The 26,393-nt window shown below is 40.3% G+C and overlaps 1 protein-coding gene across 1 annotated transcript in view; it reads right to left on the reverse strand.

Annotated features, from left to right (window-relative positions):
- MMP2 (matrix metallopeptidase 2) overlaps positions 1 to 26,393 on the reverse strand; it is a 104,453-nt gene that overhangs the window by 14,726 nt on the left and 63,334 nt on the right. The window contains exons 7-9 of the mRNA XM_053699539.1: positions 15,402 to 15,575; positions 14,852 to 15,007; positions 14,456 to 14,591 (exon numbers count right to left, since the gene is read on the reverse strand). Coding sequence (XP_053555514.1) covers positions 14,456 to 14,591; positions 14,852 to 15,007; positions 15,402 to 15,575 — 466 coding nt within the window. The remainder of the gene's footprint in view (positions 1 to 14,455; positions 14,592 to 14,851; positions 15,008 to 15,401; positions 15,576 to 26,393) is intronic.

The following is a 26,393-nucleotide window of genomic DNA, read 5'->3' on the forward strand; positions in this document are numbered from 1 at the left end:
CTGCCGGCTTCGTTGAGGACATCTTGCTGCTTGGATTAAGACTTCTCCCGGTAAGTGAATCTTTGGGGGTTAGTGTTAGGATTTTTTTAAGGGTTTATTGGGTGGGTTTATTTTTTAGATTAGGGACTTTGGGCCGCAATAGAGCTAAATGCCCTTTTAAGGGCAATGCCCATACAAATGCCATTTTCAGGGCAATGGGGAGCTTTGTTTTTTTTAGTTAGTATTTTATTTGGGGGCTTGGTTGTGTGGGTGGTGGGTTTTTCTGTTGGGGGGGGTGATTGCATATTTTTTTACAGGAAAAAGAGCTAATTTTTGGGGGGCAATGCCCCGCAAAAGGCTATTTTAAGGGCTATAGCCTATTGGTAGTTTAGTTTAGGCTAGGTTTATATTTTTATTTTGGGGTGGCTTTTTTATTTTGATAGGGCTATTAGATTAGGTGTAATTAGTTTAAAGATCTGTAATTTGTTTTTTTATTTTCTGTAATTTAGTGTTTTTTTTTTGTGATTTAGCTAATTTAATTTAATTTATTTAATTGTATTTAATGTAGGGAATTTATTAAATTATAGTGTAAGGTTAGGTGGTATTGTAACCTAGGTTAGGTTTTATTTTACAGGTAAATTTGTATTTATTTTAGCTAGGTAGTTATTAAATAGTTAATAACTATTTAATAACTAGTCTACCTAGTTAAAATAAATACAAACTTGCCTGTAAAATAAAAATAAACCCTAAGCTAGATACAATGTAACTATTAGTTATATTGTAGCTAGCTTAGGGTTTATTTTATAGGTATTTAGTTTTAAATAGGAATAATGTAGTTAATGGTGGAATATTTATTTATATTTATTTAAATTATATTTAAGTTAGGGGTGTTAGGGTTAGACTTAGGTTTAGAGGTTAATAAATTTAATATAGTGGCGGCCACATTGGGGGCAGCAGATTAGGGGTTAAGAAGTGTAGGTAGGTTTCTGCGACATTGGGGACGGCAGATTAGGGGTTAATAAAAATAATGTAGGTGGCGGCGATTTTGGGGGCAGCAGATTAGGGGTTAATAAGTATAATGTAGGTGTCGGCGGTGTCCGGAGCGGCAGATTAGGGGTTAATAAGAATAATGTAGGTGTTGGCGATGTCGGGGGCGGCAGATTAGGGGTTAATAAGTGTAAGATTATGGGTGTTTAGACTCGGGGTTCATGTTAGGGTGTTAGGTGTAAACATAAAATATGTTTCCCCATAGGAATCAATGGGGCTGCGTTACTGAATTTTACGCTGCTTTTTTGCAGGTGTTAGACTTTTTCTCAGCCGGCTCTGCCCATTGATGTCTATGGGGAAATCATGAACGAGCACGTACGACCAGCTCACCGCTGACTTAAGCAGCGCTGGTATTTAAATGAGATATGGAGCTAAATTTTGCTCTGCGCTCACTTATTGCCTTTTAACGCCGGGTTTGTAAAAACCCGTAATACCAGCACTGTAGGAAAGTGAGCGGTGAGAATAAACTGCACGGTAGCACCGCACAGCTCATAACGAAAAACTCGTAATCTGTCTGTTAAGGTTTATTAGAAATGAGCAGAATTATCCCTTTAAAACAAATTGACTCTGAAACAACTCAAGTTTAGTATGTGTTTAATATGGGTGTACTATGCAGAGTATTTAAATTACATTAATTTAATTTATATTATATAATAAAACTGTTGATTATTTTTTTGTTTTAATCACTGATTTATCATAACTTTTTCTGTGATTTACGTATACACCTGAACCTTTAATAAATGTGATATGGCTTTGTGATCTTTTCTCTGACAACCTGAAATAGTCTAATGTGATGGTGACAAGATTTGGCGTAATGTAATAATTAGGTTCCTGAATATTTTGCTGTTCTATGGGATTTTACCAGGGAAGGGGTGATCCAGACATTAGACTGTTGTAAGAGAATGGAAAATTTAGAAAATGCTAAATTAGAAAATGCAAACTTGTGACACCTTAGTCCCTGTCTGAGATGTGATTGCTGTAAGACAAAGGAAAATAAACATCACTGTATAATGGACATCATATGCCTATACCTTCTAAAATTCAGGGTGGCAAATATGTTACTGGAATTGCTTCTGAAGAATGATGTCATTGGACAGGAGAACATACTTATACCAGGTAAAAATAACTAAATTTGTGTCTATAACTCAGGATGTACTGCAGCGTTCCCTCTAAGGCCAGTTTTGTGTGCGGCCCAGCAGTGAGACAGTAAATTAGGTAACCACACCCTGCAATTAGCCATCACTGCACAATGCATAGATAGACAGATAGAAGAAATAAAAGTAAAGCTATTTTATTTTACAAATACAGAAATATACAGGTAGCTCTCAGTTTACACCAGGGCTGAAGGAACTGTTGCACACACACACACACACACACAAAAATAGTTATCTTTCAGGTAACTTTTAAAATTGACATAAAACATAATATATTCTTGCCTGAAATTCCTTTCTTCCTTGGTGATAGTCTATGAAAATCCTTACTTGTGGGAATGACATCACCTGGCCACCAGGAGGAGTCAAAAACACCCCACACCAACAGCTTTAATATCCCTCCTACTTCCCTGTATAGCCAAGTATTGGAGCAGGAAGTAAGATGTGCAAACTAAAACTGCTGCCAAAAAGAAACTTGGGTCGGTTTGTGGATTATCACCACCAAGAAAGAAAGGAATTTATCAGGTAGGAATAAAAATTATGTTTCTTTCATGTAATTGGCAAGAGTCCATGAGCTAGTGATGTATGGGATATACAATCCTACCAGGAGGGGCAAAGTTTCCCAAACCTCAAAATGCCTATAAATACACCCCTCACCACACCCACAATTCAGTTTTACAAACTCTGCCTCCTATGGATGTGGTGAAGTAAGTTTGTGCTAGATTTCTACGTTGATATGCGCTTCTCAGCATTTTGAAGCCCGATTCCTCTCAGAGTACAGCGAATGTCAGAGGGACGTGGAGAGTATCACCTATTGAATGCAATGGTTTTCCTCATGGGGATCTATTTCATTGTTTCTCTGTTATCGGTCGTAGAGATTCATCTCCTACCTCCCTTTTCAGATCGAAGATATACTCTCATATTCCATTACCTCTACTGATAACCGTTTCAGTACTGGTTTGGCTATCTGCTATATGTGGATGGGTGTCTTTTGGTAAATATGTTTTCATTTACTTAAGACACTCTCAGCTATGGTTTGGCACTTTATGTATTTATATAAAGTTCTAAATATATGTATTGTACTTATATTTGCCATAATTCAGGTTTCAGTATATTTCCTTTTGCAGACTGTCAGTTTCATATCTGGGAAATGCATATTTTAGGAAAATTTATTTTTTACCTGGGGTATAGTCTTTTTGCAATTGACTGTCATTTTAAATTCGCCGGCAGAATTAGGCTCGCCAGGGCGCAAAATGCCAAACTATATTGTGTCGTTTTTGGCGCGAAGTTACGCTCGATGACGCAAATTCGTCATTTCCGGCTTCTTTGTCGATGCCGAGTCTTTTCACAAGGTTGCATCTTCAATGACACGAGTGTCATTTCCGGATGTTGTTAGCGCCAAAAAATGTTTTTCTCTGTTTGTGCGTCATTCTTGGCGCCAAATATTTTCATAATTTAAACCCCATTCCTATATGCCTCTTGCCTTTTTTTCTCTATCAGAGGGCTATGCTGTTGCATTTTTTTCCCATTCCTGAAACTGCCATATAAGGAAATTGATAATTTTGCTTTATATGTTGTTTTTTCTCTTACATTTTGCAAGATGTCTCAATCTGATCCTGTCTCAGAAAACACTGTTGGAATCCTGCTGACTGATAACAGTTCTACCAAAGCTAAGTACATTTGTTGTAATCTTATGGAGATTATATCTCCAGCTGTGGTTTGTAATAAGTTGTCATGATAAACTTTTACATGCAGAGAATGTGTCCATCAGTAATATTACATTGCCTGTTGCTGTTCTTTTAACATCTAATTTACAAGATATACCTGTGAATTTATAAGATTTTTTTGCTGATTCTATTCAGAAGGCTTTGTCTGCCATCCCACCTTCTAATAAATGTAAAGGTCTTTTTAAACTTCTCATAAAGTTGATGAAATTTCAAATGACCGATAACATACTGAATTATCCTCCTCTGATGAGGATCTATCTGATTCAGAAGATCCTTCCTCAGATATTGACACTGAAAAATCTACTTATTTATTTAAAATGGAGTACATTCGTTCTTTGTTGAAGAAGTGTTGATTATATTGGATATTGAGGAGACTAGTCCTCTTGATTTTAAAGCTAGTAAACGTTTAAATTCTGTTTATAAACCTCCTGTGGTTATTTCAGAGGTTTTTTTCAGTTCCTGATGCTATTTATGATATGATTTCTAAGGAATGGAATAGGCCTGGTACTTCTTTTATTCCTTCTTTAAGGTTTAAAAAATTGTATCCTTTGCCAGCAGTTAGATTGGAGTTTTGGGAAAAATATCCCCAAAGTTGATGGGGCTATCTCTACTCTTGTTAAACGTACTACTATTCCTATGGAAGATAGTATTTCTTTTAAAGATCCTTTAGATAGAAAACTTGAATCTTCTCTAAGGAAAGCTTATTTATTTTCAGGTCTTCTTCTTAGGCCTGCAATTTCTTTGTCTGATGTTGCAGCTGCTTCAACTTTTTGGTTGGAAACTTTAGCGCAACAAGTATTGAATCATGATTTGTCTAGCATTGTTAACTTGATTCAACATGCTAATAATTTCATTTGTGATGCCATTTTTTGATATCATCAAAATTGATGTTAAATCTCTGTCTTTAGCTATTTTAGCTAGAAGAGCTTTGTGGCTTAAATCTTGGAATGCTGATATAACTTCTAAGTCCAGATTGCTATTTCTTTCCTTCCAAGGTAATAAATTATTTGGTTCAGTTGGATTCAATAATTTCAACTGTCACTGGTGGGAAGGGAGTTTTCTGCCTCAAGATAAGATCTTAGGGTAAATCTAAAGCTTCTAACTGTTTTTGTTCTTAAATAAGGAACATAAACCTAATTCTTCCCCAAGGAATCTGTTTCCAATTGGAAGCCTTCTTCAAATTGGAATAAATCCAAGCCATTTAAGAGATTAAAACCATCCCCTAAGTCCGCATGAAGGTGCGGCTCTTATTCCAGCTCAGCAGGTAGGGGGCAGATTAAGATTTTTCTAAGATGTTTGGATCAATTCGGTCCAAAATCATTGGATTCCGATTATTGTCTCTCAGGTCCGCCTGTGAGAAGATTTTTTCTCTCACGCATTCCAGCAAACCCAGTAAAGGCTCAGGCTTTCCTGAAGTGTGTTTCAGACCTGGAGTTATCTGGGGTAATCATGCCAGTTCCGTTTCAGGAACAGGGTCTGGGGTTTTATTCAAATCTATTCATTGTCCCAAAGAAAATAATTTCATTCAGACCAGTTTTGGATCTAAACATTTTGATTCGATATGTAAGAGTACCAACTTTCAAAATTGCTTTCAATTTCTGAGATTCTCTTTTTTAGACAAGCATTACCAATTTGTTGCTCTTCTTTTTTGGCCTAGCGACAGCTCTAGGAATCTTTTCAAAAGTTCTTGGTGTCCTACTCTCTGTTATCAGAGAGCGGGGTGTTGCGGTGTTTCCTTATTTGGAAGATATCTTGGTACTTGCTCGGTCTTCACGTTCTGCAGAAACTCACACGAATCAACTACTGTTGTTTCTTCAAAGACATGGTTGGAGGATCAATTTCCAGATAGATTCAGTGTCCATGACTCTGTCTCTAACAGACAAGAGACATTTTAAATTGGTTTCAGCTTGTCGGAACCTTCAGTCTCTATTATTCCCTTCAGTAGCTATGTGCATGGAGGTTTTAGGTCTCATGACTGCAGCATCGGACGCGATTCTCTTTGCTCGTTTTCATATGAGACCTCTCCAGCTTTGTATGCTGAATCAATGGTGCAGGGATTATACAAGGATATCACAATTAATATCCTTAAATCCCAATGTTCGACTATCTCTGACTTGGTGGTTAGATCCCCATCGTATAGTTCTAGGGGTCTCTTTGGTTCGTCCAATCTGGACTGTGATCACAACAGATGTGAGTCTTTTCAGGTTGGGGAGCTGTTTGGGGATCTTTGACAGCCCAAGGGGTTTGGAAATCTCAAGAGGCGAGATTACCAATCAATATTTTGGAACTCCGTGGAATTTTCAAGGCTCTTCAGGCTTGGCCTCTGTTGAAGAGAGAACCGTTCATTTGTTTTCAGACAGACAATATCACAGCTGTGGCATATGTCAATTATCAGGATGGGACTCACAGTCCCCTAGCTATGATAGAAGTATCTCGAATACTTTCTTGGGCGGAATCCAGCTCTTGTCTAATTTCTGTGGTACATATCCCAGGTGTAGACAATTGGGAAGCGGATTATCTCAGCTGTCAGTCTTTACATCCGGGGAAGAGGTCTCTCCATCCAGATGTGTTTTCTCAGATTGTTCAGATGTGGGGTCTTCCAGAAATAGATCTCATGGCTTCTCATCTAAACAAGAAACTTCCTAGGTACCTGTCCAGGTACAGGGATCTTCAGGCGGAAGCAGTGGATGCATTGACACTTCCTTGGTGCTGCCAACCTGCTTATATTTTCCCGCCTCTAGTTCTTCTTCCAAGAGTGATATCCAAAATCATCATGGAACAGTCATTTGTATTACTGGTAGCTCCAGCATGGCCTCACAGGTTTTGGTATGCGGATCTTGTTTGGATGTCCTGCTGCCAACCTTGGCCTCTTCCATTTAGGTCGGATCTTCCATCTCAAAGTCCGTTTTTTCCATCAGGATTTCAAATCATTAAATTTGAAGGTATGGAAATTGATCACCTAGTGCTTAGTCATAGAGGTTTCTCTGACTCAGTGATTAATACTATGTTACAGGCTCGTAAATCTGTTTCTGGAAAGATTTATTATCGAGTTTGGAAGACTTTTTTCATGGTATTCTTCTCATAAATTCACTTGGCATTCTTTCAGAATTCCTAGAATTTTACAGTTTCTTCAGGATGGTTTGGATAAGGTTTTGTGTGCAAGTTCCTTGTAGGGACAAATCTTTGCTCTTTCTATCTTATTTCACAGAAAGATTGCTAAGCTTCCTGATATTCACTGTTTTTAACAGGCTTTGGTTTGCATCAAAAAAGAAAAGGTACTACGGCACTACTAAGGTATTACCATAGGAATATAATTTTTAGTAAATCAGCTTAATCAAACTGCTGAAATTATTTAAACTTTATCATTAAATTGGGGTGCTATGTACTAGGATCAAAACTAGCGAAGATCAGTAAGAAACTGATATTGTTGTACACCTGAATAGCACTCACATGCCTGTTAGTTTCTGTTTATAAGGTAGATATTTTAAGACTGTTGGATGGAGTACAGAACTTTTTCAAATAAAATTTAACCTTTAATAGAAAAATTTAAAAAATATTTACACATTTAAAATAAACGTCTGTCTTATATAATTTAGTTAGATTATGTACTGCCTAGAGGAGACAGAGGATTGAGTTTTCCACAGAATAATAACAGCAGGGTTACCGGGAAATATTACTGATTAATAGATTAAATTATCCACAGGGTATCCCTGATTATTTACTAGTATATTTCCCAATTATATGGCCCAGTATCTAAAAATCGCTAACTTAAAGCGCTCAATGCAGAGTGAGTTTCAAATATTTTGGTCACTGAATGTATACTGACCTGTACCTCACGTATCTGCTATTTGTGTATGAGTGTTCAAGAAAAAACGTATCCACACAGTCTGTGGTTGTCTTTTATATCTTTTAAATAGTGCTTTTAGTGGTTTGACAATGGGCTGATGGTAATACTTAGGAAATTAAAGTAATCACTTCACTGTTGATAATAGGTTATCTGCCTATACCTATTATTAAATATGCATGTTCCAGTTACATCATATCTGTTGGCAATAGGGAGTTGGCCTATATCGCTTATTATGTTTGATTGCTGCAGTTACAGCATATCAAATACCCATAAGTTACCAGCCTAAACCGCATGTTACATGTACAGGTTATAGTTACAGCATTTCAGTTGATATTAGGATGGAATACCGGCCTATACCATGGGTTACCTTTGCACGTTGCAACAGTATCGTGTCAGTTAATAATGGGATACCGGCCTATATCACTTGCTACCTATACCGGCCTATACCACTAGTTGCATATATGTGCTGCAATTCCAGCGTATCAGTTACCATTAGGTTAGCGGCCTAGATTACTAGTTGTATATATCTGCTGCAGTTACAACACATTAATCAATAATGGATTACCGGCCTGTACCGTTTTTTTATATATACATATTGCAGTTACAGTATTTCAGTTAGTAATAAGATGGAATACCGGCCTAAACCGTGGATTACCTTAGTATGTTGCAATCGTGCCGTATCAGTTAATAATGGGATACCAGTCTATATCGCTGATTACCTATGCGTGTTGCAGTAGCAACATCTATGTTAATATTGAGTTACCGGCCTATACCGCTTGTTGTATATACCTATTGCATTTACAGCGCATTTATGGATACTGGGTTACCACTACTTGTATGTACAAGCTCAGTTACAGCGTATCTGTTACTATTAGATTACTGGTCTGTACCACTGGTTACATATATGTGCTGCAATTGCAGCGTATCAGTTAACATTAGGTTACCGGCCTGTATCACTTGTTGCATATATCTGCTGCAGTTACAACCTATCAGTTAATAATGGGTTACCGGCCTATACCGTTTGTTACAGATAAGTGCTGCGGTTAAAGCATATTCACTCTATCTCTAATGGCTGTTATTTAAATGGAATATTTTTCAACAGTAATATCATTGACTCATAATGATGTCTTACAAATAAATAATTGATTAGGTACCGCTAAAGATTCTTATATAAATACAGACGAGCTAAAATTAAATACAACCACAATCCCCTAACATGTTTCGCCAGTAACCTGGCTTTGTCAAAGCCATTAGAGATAGAGTGAATATGCTGTAACCGCAGCACTTATCTGTAACAAACGGTATAGGCTGGTAACCCATTATTAACTGATAGGTTGTAACTGCAGCAGATATATGCAACAAGTGATACAGGCCGGTAACCTAATGTTAACTAATACGCTGCAATTGCAGCACATATATGTAACCAGTGGTACAGACCAGTAATCTAATAGTAACAGATACGCTGTAACTGAGCTTGTACATACAAGTAGTGGTATAGGCCGGTAACCTATTATTAATAGATATGCTGTAAATGTAGCATGTATATACAATTAGGGGTATAGGCCGGTAACCTATTATTAATAGATACATTGCAATAGAAGCAGGTATATGTAACAAACGGTATAGGCCGGTAACCCAGTATCCATAAATGCGCTGTAAATGCAATAGGTATATACAACAAGCGGTATAGGCCGGTAACTCAATATTAACATAGCTGTTGCTACTGCAACACACATAGGTAATCAGTGATATAGACCGGTATCCCATTATTAACTGATACGACATGATTGCAACATACTAAGGTAATCCACGGTTTAGGCCGGTATTCCATCTTATTACTAGCTGAAATACTGTAACTGCAATACGTATATATAAAAAACGGTACAGGCCGGTAATCCATTATTAATTGATGCGTTGTAACTGCAGCAGATATATACAACTAGTAATCTAGGCCGCTAACCTAATGGTAACTGATACGCTGGAATTGCAGCTCATATATGCAACTAGTGTTATAGGCCGGTATAGGCAACACGCATAGGTAGCAAGTGATAGGCCGGTAACCCATTATTAACTGACACGATACTGTTGCAACGTGCTAAGGTAACCCATGGTATAGGCCGGTATTCCATCCTATTATCAACTGAAATGCTGTAACTATAACCTGTACATGTAACATACGGTTTAGGCTGGTAATTTATGGGTATTTGATATGCTGTAACTGCAAAAATAATAAGCAATATAGGCCAACTCCCTATTGTCAACAGATATGATGTAACTGGAACATGCATATATAATAATAGGTATAGGCAGATAACCTATTATCAACAGTGAAGTGATTACTTTAATTTCCTAGTTATTACCATCAGCCCATTGTCAAACCGCTCAAAGCACTATTTAAAAGATATAAAAGACAACCACAGACTGTGTAGATACGTTTTTTCTTGAACACTCATACGAAAATAGCAGATACGTGAGGTATAGATCAGTATACATTCAGTGACCGAAATATTTGAAACTCACTCTGCATTGAGCGCTTTAAGTTAGCGATTTTTAGATACTGGGCCATATAATTGGGAAATATACTAGTAAATAATCAAGGATACCCTGTGGATAATTTAATCTATTAATCAGTAATATTTCCCGGTAACCCTGCTGTTATTATTCTGTGGAAAACTCAATCCTCTGTCTCCTCTAGGCAGTACATAATCTAACTAACTTATATAAAACAGACGTTTATTTTAAATGTGTGTCCTTGTGTAAATATTTTTTACATTTTGCTATTAAAGGTTAAATTTTATTTGAAAAAGTTCTGTACTCCATCCAACAGTCTTAAACTATCTACCTTATAAACAGAAACTAACAGGAATGTGAGTGCTATACTGATGTACAACAATATCAATTTCTTACTGATCTTTGCTAGTTTTGGTTTGTATCAAGCCTGTCATTAAATCAACCTCTCCTCCTTGGAGTCTTAATTTGGTTTTGAAGGCTTTATAGGCTCCTCCATTTGAGCCTATGCATTGTTTGGATATTAAACTACTTTCTTGGAAAGTGTTGTTCTTTTTTGGCCATCTATTCTGCTAGAAGAGTTTCTGAATTATCTACTCTTTATTGTGAATCTCCTTTTCTGATTTTTCATCAGGATAAGGCGGTTTTGAGGACTTCATTTAAATTCTTTCCTAAGGTTGTGATTTCTAACAACATTAATAGAGAAATTGTTATCCCTTCCATGTGTCCTAATCCTAAGAATTCTTTGGAGAAATCCTTCCATTCTTTGGATGTGGTAAGAGCTTTGAAATATTATGTTGAAGCTACTAAAGATTTCAGGAAGACTTCTAGTCTATTTGTTATCTTTTCTGGTTCTAGGAAAGGTCAGAGGGCTTCTGCCGTTTCCTTGGCTTCGTGGTTAAAGCTTTGGTTTCATTCAGCTTATTTGGGGTTTGGTCAAGCCCCGTCTCAGAGAATGTGGAGTTCCACATCTTGGGTATTGCTATCCCATACGTCACTAGCTCATGGACTCTTGCCAATTACATGAAAGAAAACATAATTTATGTAAGAACTTACCTGATAAATTCATTTCTTTCATATTGACAAGAGTCCATGAGGCCCACCCTTTTTTGTGGTGGTCATGATTTTTTGTATAAAGCACAATTATTTCCAAATTCCTTTGTTGATGCTTTTTACTCCTTTCTTTATCACCCCACTTCTTGGCTATTCGTTAAACTGAATTGTGGGTGTGGTGAGGGGTGTATTTATAGGCATTTTGAGGTTTTGGAAACTTTGCCCCTCCTGGTAGGATTGTATATCCCATATGTCACTAGCTCTTGGACTCTTGCCAATATGAAATAAATTAATTTATCAGGTAAGTTCTAACATAAATTATGGTTTTCTTTCTATGGTGGTGATAGTCCATGAAAATCCTTACTTGTGGTAACTAATACGCTGTGAAGTCCATTAAGAAAAATAGGTGGGAAAGAAGGAAAGGCAAGCACCTATTTACCAGGAACCATCGCCTGAAGGACCTTCCTTCCAAAAGCTGCCTCCACTGAGGCAAACACCCCAAAATGATAAAGTTTTGTTAAAGTATGAAAACCGGACCAAGCTGCAACCTTGCAGTTGTGCCCTACTGATACCTCATTCTTGAACATTAAAAAAGAAGACACAAAATTACTTGAATGAGCTGTAATACATAAAGATGATGCCAGACCAGCCTCCACATAAGCTAGGTGAATCAAACTCTTCAATTAAGAAACCAAAAGGTAACAAAAGCTGTCTTACGGAAATCAGAAAATGAAACAGGCAAGATCAAACTGACCAAAATCCTTAGTAGACTTTAAAAGAAATGTTTACACCCTGCCTAAAATCAGATTGAGCAAAAATCCCCCATAGAAGATTTTTTATTAGGACGCTAGAAAGGGACCACAATTTATTGGTTAATTTTTACTGAGAAAACACTTTAGGTAGGAAACCAAACAAAGTTAATAAAATAGCATTGTGCTGATGAAGCACCAGATACTAAAGAAAGTTGAAGATTTACAAACTTTTCAAAACAGAGACAGAACAACCAATAAATGCACAGGTTCCAAAGAAAAGTCACTGAAAGCCTCTTAGAAACGGAATCAAAACTCCATGGAGGAGAGAAAGGTTTGATAACAGATCTGAATGTAACCAGAGCCTGAACAAATGCCTGAATAATTGTAAGATATGCAAAGTTACTGAGTAAAAAAAAAAACCAGAAAGTGCTGAAATGTGACCCTCCAGAGGGCTGAGCAATAGACCCTGTCATGCATCCTTGATTTCCTCACCTTCTGGAAAATCCTTCTGGAAACAGGCAGACAAGCCTGAATCAGTCATTATAACAGATTAAAAAAAACACCCATTAAGGAACAACTAAACAACCTCAAGCAGTTGAACTAGATCTACAAACCACTTCCTGCAGACCAAGCGGGAACTATTAGAATTGCTGAGACCTGTTATTGCTTGGATCAAGCAAATACCCTTGGTAAAAGCACAATTGGTGGAAAGGATAAATGAATAACAAGCTATAGAGGCTGCTGGTGTGTCTACCATTCCGCCTGCAGATCACTCAACCTTAAACCCAAATCAGGGGATTTTGCAGATCAAACAAGACGCCAAAAGATTAATCTCCACAATAGATCCCAACTCTGCACCAACAGATCAAGATTTCCTGAGTGAGGGACCCCTTTCCCAGTTGATGACCACAGGAAACAGAAGTTGCTGAAATAGAACACTGCAGAATCTCAGATTACCAGAAAACTCAGGAACAGTGAAGAAACTACGATCTGACACATACTGTGAACCTCAGAAGCAGTAAGAGGAAATATGGAGATTGAGCACAAAGCAGTGAAATTGTTAACATTTTTAACCCCCTCCTCCAGTGAAAACCATTATCACGCTCACTATCTACCCCTCCATGTGTGGAAAAAACAGGCTCCAGTAAATTCTTGGTGCTGCTGACTGATAACGGAATGCTAAGAATGCCAGCTGCTTGGAAGATCTGGAGATTTAAAGGGGCTTGTACCTGAAAGTGTAAACCTGCCACTAACAGTGAAACAACACATCCTCCATAATAAAAACTCACAATCCCCATAAGAACACATCAGATAAACAAACAACCTTGCAGCTGAGGAGTATGACCATATTTAAAGTTTTAGACCCCCTTTATGCATAGTATTGAAAACCCATTCTGTCAATCCCTGTAAAGTCTACTGTTAACTGAAACATCTTAAGGCTGTTCTGTGTTGTCCTCAGTGGTAGCTGGCTAAGCCCCAGTAGTTAACTTAAATTGGAAGCTGATATGTGTGCCAGACTGCTGTAACCTGGCTTATACAAGTAATAGCCTGTGGGCTGTGTAATCCATGCAAGTATTTACCCCTGAAATGCCCATTCCACTGTTTCTGAGAAAACAGAAGAAAAGCCATCCTGTACAATAACTGACAGTAGAGGATATACTGAGGAAGTACATCTTCATAGCCTGACAAGAGGTGGCTAAAGGAACTTTCCAGCAACACCCGTGGTAGGCTTGTGCCCAGAACTCCATAGAGAAGATTTACATTGCAAAGCCAGTACTCTCCTATGTCTCTCTATTCCAGGAACTATCCAAATGAGGGAACATTATTTAATTAATATCCTTGTAAACTTGAAGTGGATGCAGAGCACCTCTATCTTTGCCTGCCTCCTAGACTAGGCAAAGAAAATACTGGGTGTGTCAGGGAAGTAGGAGGGATATGTAAGCTCTTGGTGTGGGGAGTCTTTGCCTCATCTTAGTGGTCAGGTGATGTAATCCCTAAAAGTAAGGATTTTTATGGACTATCACCACTATAGAAAGAAATTATGTTATATTTAAAGCTGTAATATTAGTACTATGACTGTAAAAACTTATTTCTGGGATAAAATACCAAACTATTAGCTATATAACCTTGCAGAGTAATTAAAAGTTAAAAATATTGTCTCCCATAACGCTAAATTTCAAAATTCTGTTATTTTGAATGCAAAGTATCTGTATAGTTTCTCACAGTTTCAGATTATTATGTATTGCTATTAATGTATACTTTAAAAGGGGTGTTCCATATTTCATGTTATGTCTCACTTTTTGTATGTATGCAGCCAGCACTGTCAATACTGTAAATGTTGTTGCTCTAAATCAGTGAAATGAGGGATACCTGTATTTTTTTTCCTTTTACCTGTCTTTAAAGAAAAATATTTCTCCTCTTATTTGGGCCACTGCATCAAATACAATATCCTTAGTGCATAGCTCAGGGGTTACAGGGCCTAGTGTGGGTTCAGGTCCAGGACTTGGTTTATCCTTTGATGATTTCCCTAGAACAAAAGAAAATCCAGTCTAAATGGTAGGTCCTGTGTAACATCCTTGTAAAAAAATTAGATGAAAGGTGGAGTACTGGGACACTGGGACTTAAAAGTCAGAAATAACTTTGGTGACAATTGCCATTAGTCAACTAGCCAATTATTTTAATTTATAAGGAAGACATTTCAATAATTCTAGATATTTTGAGAACCAAAGCCATAGAGAAGAAAACAGCACGATAGGTTAGGGTAAAAATATTCTTTCATTCACTCACCGTAAAGCTCCTGGATTCCATTGACATCATCCTGGGGTAGTCTGAAGTTCTTAGTGTAGGTATAGATTGGAGCCATTAATGCTCCTGGGTCATCAGAATGCTCCAGTCCCAGAGCATGGCCAAATTCGTGAGCAGCAACCAGGAACAGACTATAACCTGATGGAGAGGAATCGGATCAAGGACCATATTACCAAATAGTTAAACATTGAGCTCAAGAACATCTTACAACAGATATATGAATAGAAACTCAGTGGACTTTTGTCTTCTTTTAACCTAAATATGTATCTAGACAACAAATATATGAATCAGTGGATTCTTACTAATTTAGATTCACTAATAGTTGGATATAATTAATTAAGCTTATACTAAAATCAAAGAGAGAGCATTACAGGATTTTAATTATGGTCCAATTCAGTGCTCATCTAACATTACTGAAAAGCACTGTGCCATTTATTTATTTTTTCTTTTCATTCCTATGGATGGCTGGCTACTCTCCAAGTTGTAGGAAATATTTTCACCCTGATTCTCAATCCCTTTTCCCTTTTGGTACCTTGATCAGGGCAGAATCCCCACTTGCGGTCATCATCATAGTTGCTGGTAGTAGCGCACCACATTTTGCCGTCACTACGTCCGGAGCTTGTACAAGAGTCATACTTGTTGCCCAAGAATGTGAAAGGAAAGACACAAGGGGAACCATCTGAATTACCACCAACAGTGGAGAGTGCTGATGGGAAGAAAATAGAACATTATGTGATGATGATACTAGCAGTTGGGTGGTGATGGCACATAGTATTTTAAAGCATGCAGCTACAGATTGATGGAAAAGTCCTCTGGTATTGTCAGTTTGCAAAGGATGCCTGCATTACCCCAATTCCCCTTGAATGACTTTAACAGCAATCATCATTCGATGGCTTTATCTCACAGATAATCCTTCCACTCTGACTACAACATATTTGCAATTCAGACACTGATCACATTCTTGCTTCAAATAATACTACATAAAAAGGACTTAGAACTTGGGATCACATATTAACATCTAAATGCATATTATATGTCACTGTCAGGGAACTGGTAAGCACATAATACTTCTATAATATCTATATTAACTCACATTCAGTGAATACAAAGTAGTACTTTTTTATCTGACCTCTACTAATTCTCTATCTCTCCCCATGTGCTACGTACAGTTCTCTTTTTCTCTACATCAGATAGTTCCTGGGCTCCTTTGTAGACAATATGTATACATTTCTGAATTGGAGGGTATAAGTAAATATTTGGTAACTATATAAATACATGTAGAATTTCTACATCAAATAAACATTTTGAAGCAAACTCTTTGCTGAGAAGTTTGGATTATAATCAACATGTGTGCTCAAATAGGATGCTAACGTACGAACATTTAATAATCTTGATCCCCTTATACTTGCATTAAAGGGATAGAAAGGTCAAAAATTAAATGTGCATGGGGGCATTTCAATTTTGAAACATAAGCATTTTTGCAATATACTTCCATTAGCAAAACTGCTTCTAGTAAAAGTTATTACTGTTTTGTTTTTTAAGCATATGCACATATTCTGTGAGGGCCCGTGCACCAGTATTCAGACACCATCAGGCCCATTTATCAAGCTCCGTATGGAGCTTGAAGGGCCGTGTTTCTGGCGAGTCTTCAGACTCGCCAGAAACACAAGTTATGAAGCAGCGGTCTAAAGACCGCTGCTTCATAACCCTGTCCGCCTGCTCTGAGCAGGCGGACAGGAACCGCCGGAAATCAACCCGATCGAATACGATCGGGTTGATTGACAGCTCCCTGCTGGCGGCCGATTGGCCGCGAGTCAGCAGGGGGCGGCGTTGCACCAGCAGCTCTTGTGAGCTGCTGGTGCAATGTTAAATGTGGAGAGCGTATTGCTCTCCGCATTTAGCGAGGTCTTGCGGACCTGATCCGCAGTGTCGGATCAGGTCCGCAAGCCCTTTGATAAATGGGCCCCCATGTCTTCTCAGAGAGTCAGCAGTGACTTGTATAACACAAATGACAGACTCAAAACACACCACCGCCAGCTCCCTGAGAAGATGTAGTGTGTGAATATTGGTGCAAAGGATATGTGCGTATGCTGCGGAAAGACAGTAATAACTTTTACTAGAAGATGTTTTGCTAATAGAAGTATATTGCAAAAATGTTTTTATTTTAAATTGAAATATGCCCATGCACATTTTAATTTTGACCATTTGATCCATTTTATGACTATGAGACTCAATATATGAATGCTATTATTTGAATATTTAAATACTAGTCCTAAAGCCCGTTCACATGGGCCATTTTTTGCAGTACAGCGTTCCCATCCTTTGTTCTCTCTCCCTTCCCCTCTCTTTTGCTCTCTCTCTCTCCCTCCCCCCTTTCTGTTGCTCTCTCTTCCCCCTCTCTTTTGCACTCTCTCTCCCCCCTCTCTTTTGCACTCTCTCTCTCCCCCTCTCTTTTGCGCACTCTCTCCCCTCTATTTTACGCTCTCTCCCCCTCTCTCTCTCCCCTCTCTTTTGCAATCTCTCTCCCCCCTCTCTTTTGCGCACTCTCTCTCTCCCCCTCTCTTTTGTGCTCTCTCTCCCCTCTCTTTTGCACTCTCCCCCCTCTCTTTTGCGCTCTCTCCCCCATCTCTTTTGCGCTCTCTCCCCCCTCTCTTTTGCGCTCTTCCCCCCTCTCTTTTGCGCTCCCCCTCTCTTTTGCGCTCTCTCCCCCTCTCTTTTGCACTCTCTCTCGCCCCTCTCTTTTGCACTCTCTCCCCCTCTCTTTTGCGCACTCTCTCTCCCTTCTATTTTACGCTCTCTCCCCCTCTCTCTCTCCCCTCTCTTTTGCGATCTATCTCCCCCCTCTCTTTTGCGCTCTCTCTCTCTCCCCCTCTCTTTTGTGCTCTCTCTCCCCTCTCTTTTGCACTCTCCCCCCTCTCTTTTGCGCTCTCTCCCCCATCTCTTTTGCGCTCTCTCCCCCCTCTCTTTTGCGCTCTTCCCCCTCTCTTTTGCGCTCTCCCCCTCTCTTTTATTCTCTCTCTCTCCCCCTCTCTTTTGCGCTCTCTCTCCCCCCTCTCTTTTGTGCTCTCTCTACCCCCTCTCTTTTGCGCTCTCCCCCCTCTCTTTTGTGCACTCTCCCCCTCTCTTTTGCTGTCTCTCTCCCTCTCTTTATCCCTCCTCTTCTGCTCTCTCTCCCCTCCCTTTTGAGCTCTCTCTCTCCCCCCTCTCTTTTGCACTCTTTCTCTCCCCCTCTCTTTTGCGCTCTCTCTCCCCCCCTCACTTTTGCGCTCTCTCTCTCTCCCCTCTCTTTTTTGCGCTCTCTCTCTCCCCCTCTCTTTTGCACACTCTCTCCCCTCTCTTTTGCACTCTCTCTCCCCCTCTCTTTTGCGCTCTCTCTCCCCCCTCTCTTTTGCGCTCTCTCTCCTCCCTCTCTTTTGCACTCTCCCCCCTCTCTTTGGCGCTCTTTCTCCTCCCTCTCTTTTGCACTCTCCCCCTCTCTTTGGCGCTCTCTTTCCACCCCTCTCTTTTGCGCTCTCTCCCCCCTCTCTTTTGTGCTCTCTCTCCCCCCTCTCTTTTGTGCTCTCTTTCTCCCCCCTCTTTTGCACTCTCTCTTCCCCCCTCTCTTTTGCGCTCTCTCTCCCCCCTCTCTTTTGTGCTCTCTCTCCCCCCTCTCTTTTGTGTTCTCCCCCTCTCATTTGCTGTCTCTCTCTCTCTCTTTATCCCCCCTCTTCTGCTCTCTCTCTCCCCCTCAATTTTGAGCTCTCTCTCTCCCCCTCTCTTTTGCGCTCTCTATCTCCCCTCTCTTTTGCGCTCTCTCTCTCCCCCTCTCTTTTTTTGCGCTCTCCCCCCTCTCTTTTGCGCTCTCTCCCCTCTCTTTTTTGCGCTCTCTCTCTCCCCCTCTCTTTTGCGCTCTCCCTCTCCCCCTCTCTTTTGCACACTCTCTCCCCTCTCTTTTGCACTCTCTCTCCCCCTCTCTTTTGCGCTCTCTCTCCCCCCTCTCTTTTGCGCTCTCTCTCCTCCCTCTCATTTGCACTCTCCCCCCTCTCTTTGGCGCTCTCTGTCCTCCCTCTCTTTTGCACTCTCCCCCTCTCTTTGGCGCTCTCTTTCCACCCCTCTCTTTTGCGCTCTCTCCCCCCTCTCTTTTGTGCTCTCTCTCCCCCCTCTCTTTTGCGCTCTCTCTCTCCCCCCTCTTTTGCACTCTCTCTTCCCCCCTCTCTTTTGCGCTCTCTCTCCCCCCTCTCTTTTGTGCTCTCTCTCCCCCCTCTCTTTTGTGTTCTCCCCCCTCTCATTTGCTGTCTCTCTCTCTCTTTATCCCCCCTCTTCTGCTCTCTCTCTCCCCCTCAATTTTGAGCTCTCTCTCTCCCCCTCTCTTTTGCGCTCTCTATCTCCCCTCTCTTTTGCGCTCTCTCTCTCCCCCTCTCTTTTTTTGCGCTCTCCCCCCTCTCTTTTGCGCTCTCTCCCCCTCTCTTTTGCGCTCTCTCTCTCCCCTCTCTTTTGCGCTCTCTCTCCCCCCTCTCTTTTGTGCTCTCTCTCCCCCATCTCTTTTGCGCTCTCTCTCCCCCTCTCATTTGTGCTCTCTCTCCCCCCTCTCTTTTGTGCTCTCTCTCCAACCCTCTCTTTTGCGCTCTCTCTCTCCCCCCTCATTTGCACTCTCTCTTTTGCTCTCTCTTCCTCCCCCCTCTCTTTTGCGCTCTCTCACCTTCTCTTTTGCGCTCTCTCCCCCCCTCTCTTTTGCTCTCTCTCTCCCCCCCTCTCTCTCTCCCCCCCCCTCTCTCTCTCCCCTCCCCCTCTCTCTCTCTCCCCTCCCCCCTCTCTCTCTCTCCCCTCCTCTCTCTCTCCCCCTCTTTCTCTCCCCCCTCTATCTCACCTCTCTCCCCTCTATCCCCTCCTCTCTCTCCCCCCTCTCTCTCCCCCCTCTCCCTCCCCTCTCTCTCTCTCTCTCTCTCTCTCTCTCCCCCTCTCTCTCTCTCCCCTCTCTCTCACCTCTCTCCCCTCTATCCCCTCCTCTCTCTCCCCCCTCTCCCACCCCTCTCTCTCTTTCCCCCTCTCTATCTCTCTCCCCTCGCCCCTCTCTATCTCTCTCCCCTCTATTGTGCCACCGCACCCGGCCACGCCCCCTTCACGTCAGCCACGCCCCCGCTCACGCCCGGCCATTCACACTTCTGCCGCAGAGCGCAGATCAGCTAGGGACACAAAGGCCAGGTGTGTTTGTCCTCGAGCTGTCTTTACTGCGCATGACAGCTTCGGACAAACACACTTGGCCTTTTATTATATAGGATAATATTTCAAATTCAAATATTAAAGGGCCATAATACCCAAATGTTTAAACACCCTCTCTTTGGCGCTCTCTTTCCACCCCTCTCTTTTGCGCTCTCTCCCCCCTCTCTTTTGTGCTCTCTCTCCCCCCTCTCTTTTGCGCTCTCTCTCTCCCCCCTCTTTTGCACTCTCTCTTCCCCCCTCTCTTTTGCGCTCTCTCTCCCCCCTCTCTTTTGTGCTCTCTCTCCCCCCTCTCTTTTGTGTTCTCCCCCCTCTCATTTGCTGTCTCTCTCTCTCTTTATCCCCCCTCTTCTGCTCTCTCTCTCCCCCTCAATTTTGAGCTCTCTCTCTCCCCCTCTCTTTTGCGCTCTCTATCTCCCCTCTCTTTTGCGCTCTCTCTCTCCCCCTCTCTTTTTTTGCGCTCTCCCCCCTCTCTTTTGCGCTCTCTCCCCCTCTCTTTTGCGCTCTCTCTCTCCCCTCTCTTTTGCGCTCTCTCTCCCCCCTCTCTTTTGTGCTCTCTCTCCCCCATCTCTTTTGCGCTCTCTCTCCCCCTCTCATTTGTGCTCTCTCTCCCCCCTCTCTTTTGTGCTCTCTCTCCAACCCTCTCTTTTGCGCTCTCTCTCTCCCCCCTCATTTGCACTCTCTCTTTTGCTCTCTCTTCCTCCCCTCTCTCTTTTGCGCTCTCTCACCTTCTCTTTTGCGCTCTCTCCCCCCCTCTCTTTTGCTCTCTCTCTCCCCCCCCTCTCTCTCTCCCCCCCCCCCCTCTCTCTCCCCTCCCCCTCTCTCTCTCTCCCCTCCCCCCCTCTCTCTCTCCCCTCCTCTCTCTCTCCCCCTCTTTCTCTCCCCCCTCTCTCTCACCTCTCTCCCCTCTATCCCCTCCTCTCTCTCCCCCCTCTCTCTCCCCCCTCTCCCTCCCCTCTCTCTCTCTCTCTCTCTCTCTCCCCCTCTCTCTCTCTCCCCTCTCTCTCACCTCTCTCCCCTCTATCCCCTCCTCTCTCTCCCCCCTCTCCCACCCCTCTCTCTCTTTCCCCCTCTCTATCTCTCTCCCCTCGCCCCTCTCTATCTCTCTCCCCTCTATTGTGCCACCGCACCCGGCCACGCCCCCTTCACGTCAGCCACGCCCCCGCTCACGCCCGGCCATTCACACTTCTGCCGCAGAGCGCAGATCAGCTAGGGACACAAAGGCCAGGTGTGTTTGTCCTCGAGCTGTCTTTACTGCGCATGACAGCTTCGGACAAACACACTTGGCCTTTTATTATATAGGATAATATTTCAAATTCAAATATTAAAGGGCCATAATACCCAAATGTTTAAACACTTGAAAGTGATGCAGCATAGCTGTAAAAAGCTGACTAGAAAATATCACCTGAACATCTCTATGTAAAAAAGAAATATATTTTGCCTCAAAAGTTCCTCAGTAGCGACCTCCCATTGTAAAGGATTTCTAAGCAGCATTTTAGTGTGTCTGTCCTGGGACAGCTTAGGGGATGAGCCTCGTGAACTCTCATATTATTTCACCAATCAGGTAAAGGAAGCTTACTATGAAATCTCATGAGAGTTAAGTCAAATCTCATGAGATCACAGTAAGAGTTCATGACCTCAGCACTGCTGATGCTGATTGGCTGCTGTTCATTTCTTCATTTTTTTTATTTTTACCTGCAGCTGGGAGCAGGTGAAGTATAATTTTTTACACAGAATTTACTCTGCTGAGCTGAGGAAATTGTGAGGTAAAATATCTTCCTTTTTTACATAGAGATGCTCAGGTGATATTTTCCTGTCAGCTTTTTACAGTTATACTGCATCAGTTTCAAGTGATTTAGCATATGAGTATTATGTCCCTTTAAATTCAATACTTGAATAGTACATTTATATTAGGGAATGTTAGCATTTCTTTCTAAAAAAAATAAAGAAAGAAGGAATGTTGGATGTTTTCTGAACAAATCCGACCAACATTTGTTATTTGTTAATGAATAAGCTACATTTTTCTATCCCTCTCTATCTCTCTCCCCTCTATTGTGCCACCGCCCCCGGCCACGCCCCCTTCACGCCTGGCCATGCCCCCTCACAGCCATTCACGTCCGGTCACGCCCCCTTCACGCCGGCCACGCCCCCGCTCACGCCCGGCCGTGCCCACTTCTGCCGCAGAGCGCAGATCAGCTAGGGACACAAAGGCCAGGTGTGTTTGTCCTCGAGCTGTCTTTACTGCGCATGATAGCTTCGGACAAACACACTTGGCCTTTTATTATATAGGATAATATTTCAAATTCAAATATTAAAGGGCCATAATACCCAAATGTTTAAACACTTGAAAGTGATGCAGCATAGCTGTAAAAAGCTGACTAGAAAATATCACCTGAACATCTCTATGTAAAAAAGAAATATATTTTACCTCAAAAGTTCCTCAGTAGCGACCTCCCATTGTAAAGGATTTCTAAGCAGCATTTTAGTGTGTCTGTCCTGGGACAGCTTAGGGGATGAGCCTCGTGAACTCTCATATTATTTCACCAATCAGGTATAGGAAGCTTACTATGAAATCTCATGAGAGTTAAGTCAAATCTCATGAGATCACAGTAAGAGTTCATGACCTCAGCACTGCTGATGCTGATTGGCTGCTGTTCATTTCTTCATTTTTTTTATTTTTACCTGCAGCTGAGAGCAGGTGAAGTATAATTTTTTACACAGAACTTACTCTGCTGAGCTGAGGAAATTGTGAGGTAAAATATCTTCCTTTTTTACATAGAGATGCTCAGGTGATATTTTCCTGTCAGCTTTTTACAGTTATACTGCATCAGTTTCAAGTGATTTAGCATATGAGTATTATGTCCCTTTAAATTCAATACTTGAATAGTACATTTATATTAGGGAATGTTAGCATTTCTTTCTAAAAAAAAATAAAGAAAGAAGGAATGTTGGATGTTTTCTGAACAAATCCGACCAACATTTGTTATTTGTTAATGAATAAGCTACATTTTTCTATCCCTAAATTTACTATCCAGGGCTATCAGCAGGAATTATTTGCGTGAGTAAAAAACAAAATAAACTGTGCCAATCATACTAATACCAATGTAAAGAAAGAAATATGATAGACTTTTTCAGTTTTCACATTTGTCAACTCTAAAGAAAGTTTTAAACAAAATATAGACACTAAAAATAAATAAGAGAAATCTCTTAAAACACTGCACTAAGTAATGGATAGTGTTAGTATTAAAAGTAACAACAGAGCGCTTTAAGTATATATATCTCACACATCTCTAATTGTACTGATCCCACTTCCACAGTGCAAAGAGCTGGGTGCTACCGCCAACTGCAAGCCACACCTGCTACAGGTTACTTTTAATATTAGTAATATTTACTAAACTAGTAATATTCAATATCTCTTTTTTATTTTAAAGGGACATTAACCCCCATTTTGTTTATTTTATGATTCAGACAGAGCATGACATTTTAAACAACTTTCAAATTGACTTATATTATTTAATTTGCTTTCTTCTCTTGGTATCCTTTGTTGAAAAGCATACCTTTTGGCTGAGGAGCAGCTATGCGTTTGTGGGAGCTAGCTGCCAATAGGTGGATGTTAATATATGCTTCATGTCATTGGTTCACCCGACGTTTGCAGCTACCTCCCAGTAGAGCATTGCTGCTCCTTCAAAAAAGGATACAAAGAGAATGAAGTGTATTTGATGATGTAAAATTGTATGCTCTGTAAGAAACATGAAAGAAAAATTTGGAGTTTCATGTCACTTAATGTCCTTTCAAGTAACTGCCATTTTCACTTCAACCATGTTTATATGATTTTTTATAACCCCTAAACATTTAGGGCTAGATTTTGAGCGAAGCGGTATTTATTGCTCCCGTTCATGCGTTAACTGTGCTACAAGTAAGTTTTTTGCTCGCGTCAGGAAGCACTCGTATTACAAGTTAAAAGTAAAAAGTTTTCTCTTGTGCGCGCACTAACCTGAGGTGTGCAAAAAGCTGAAGTTAGAATATCGCGACCGCGTTAACATATTCACCCATAGAAGTCAATGGAGCAAGAAAAGCGGCGAAAAATACCCTACTGAAGCGCAAACCCGAACGCATTTTCTCAAGTGCGCTAACCCAACATGAAAATATGAATTTTTGACATTCCAGTGTTCTTCACATAGCAGAATATGGTCTAGTTATTCATAAATACATATTTCTATAAATAACTGTTTTTTTGTTTGTTGGTAAAATATATATATATATATATATATATATATATATATATATATATAGATGATTACAGATATTTATAGGAATATCTATTTCAAAATACATAGAACATATTCTGCTATCTGCAGAACATTGGAATGTGAAATATTTACAGTAAATACACATTATAACACTTTATTAGAAATGAATATTGCAAAAATATGCTTTAACATGCACTGTTCATCTACTTGACTGCAAAGGGCTCCAATGCACATATATACTGTATATGTCAATATATGCATACATATGTATTAGTGTGTTTATATGTGTATATATGTCTGTAAATACATATATACACATATAAATACATAAATACATATCTACACACACATGTGTCAGAAAAAAGGGCTTTAACATAGGGATACATATATATATATATATATATATATATATATGTATATATATATATATATATATATATATACACATACACATATTTAGACATAACAGATATATATATATATATATATATATATATATATATATATATATATATATATATATATATATGTATCCCTATGTTAAAGCCCTTTTTCTATCATTCTAACATTTCTCATATCTTTGAGCCCTTTTTTTTTTTTGTTCAATATTGTTTAATAATGTTTATCAGATAGTGTTAAAATGAGTGTAACTGTACTTTTAAATGCAATTTTGATGTGTTTTGTGACACTTTTTTGTCTCGCGTAACAGTTAACCAGAGCTCTGAGGTAGTGGTAATCAATATCATTCAAGCGTGGTCACGATTGTGCTCACATTTGCACGTAAACAGCTGCGATAAACCTGAAATCGCCTGCCACTTGTAATCTGGCACTTAATACTCTGCCTTAGGGAGGTGACATTTTCATGAGATAACAAGAGTCAGATGACTTTCCATTTCAAAGAAGAATCTTTTTTATTTCCAAAAAGGGATCTCATGTGTGTTAGCGATTTATTTTTGGCTAGGAAAGCAACATGGTTTCAGCCCACTTATCTTATGATTAGGCTAAACATAGTTTCATATATTAATACATTGTCAGTTTATAAACACCAAGGGCTCAATTTACCGATCGACGGGGGACAGGGTCGTACATATTTGCCCCTGTCCGCCCGAGCTCTCCTCCTTTGCACTCACGTACAACCCTGCCCCCTGCCCGTGCACAGCCTATCACGCGTGGGCAGGAGCTGTCAATCTTAAAATTCTGCACCTAATAGGTGGAGAACAGAGGCTGGGGACCGCTGCTTGATAAATCCTGACTGCAGGTTCTCTTGTGCAAACCTGCAGTCAAAGGGAGGAGAAGGGCTTGAAAAATCGAGCCTCAATTGTTAATATATTTGAAAGGAGAGGTTCTCTTCTTTCCAGTGAAGACTGGGTGAAGGAGTGAAAGAGAAGGACCAGAGAAGTCATTTTGCAGAAGTAAGAAACATAAAATGAGGTGGAGAAAATCAGAAAGAGGGGAAATCAGATAAAAAGGAAATGGTGGTAAAAAGAATAGGACAGAAGCTTAATAGACAAAGAATGACACAGTAAAGAGGTAAAATAAAACACATATTTAGGGCTAGATTACAAGTGGAGCGGTATTTAGTAAACTTCGATAGAAATAATCTTTCTGCGTGCGTCGGGAAGTGAGAGAATTACAAATTGAAAGTAAAACGTTTGCATGCAAGCAAAACCTGGCGCACACTAACTAAAGAATTTGCAATATCACAACCGTGTTAAAGGGACAATAAAGTAAAAAAAAAATGTTCATGATTTAAATAGGGCATGTAATTTTAAACAATTTTCCAATTTACTTTTATTACCAATTTTGCTTTGTTCTCTTGGTATTCTTAGTTGAAAGCTAAATCTAGGAGGTATATATGCTAATTTCTTAGACCTTCAAGGCCACCTCTAATCTGAAAGCATTTGACAGTTTTTCACCACTAGAGGGCGTTAGTTCATGTGTTTCATATAGATAACATTGAGCTCAGGCACATGAAGCTTCTAGGAGCAAGCACTGATTGGCTAAAAATGGAAGTCTGTCAAAAGAACTGAAATAAGGGGGCAGTTTGCAGAGCCATAGATACAAGGTAATCACAGAGG

The sequence above is a fragment of the Bombina bombina genome, chromosome 1 (assembly GCF_027579735.1).
Source record: "Bombina bombina isolate aBomBom1 chromosome 1, aBomBom1.pri, whole genome shotgun sequence".
In the NCBI taxonomy this organism is placed as follows: Eukaryota; Metazoa; Chordata; class Amphibia; order Anura; family Bombinatoridae; genus Bombina; species Bombina bombina.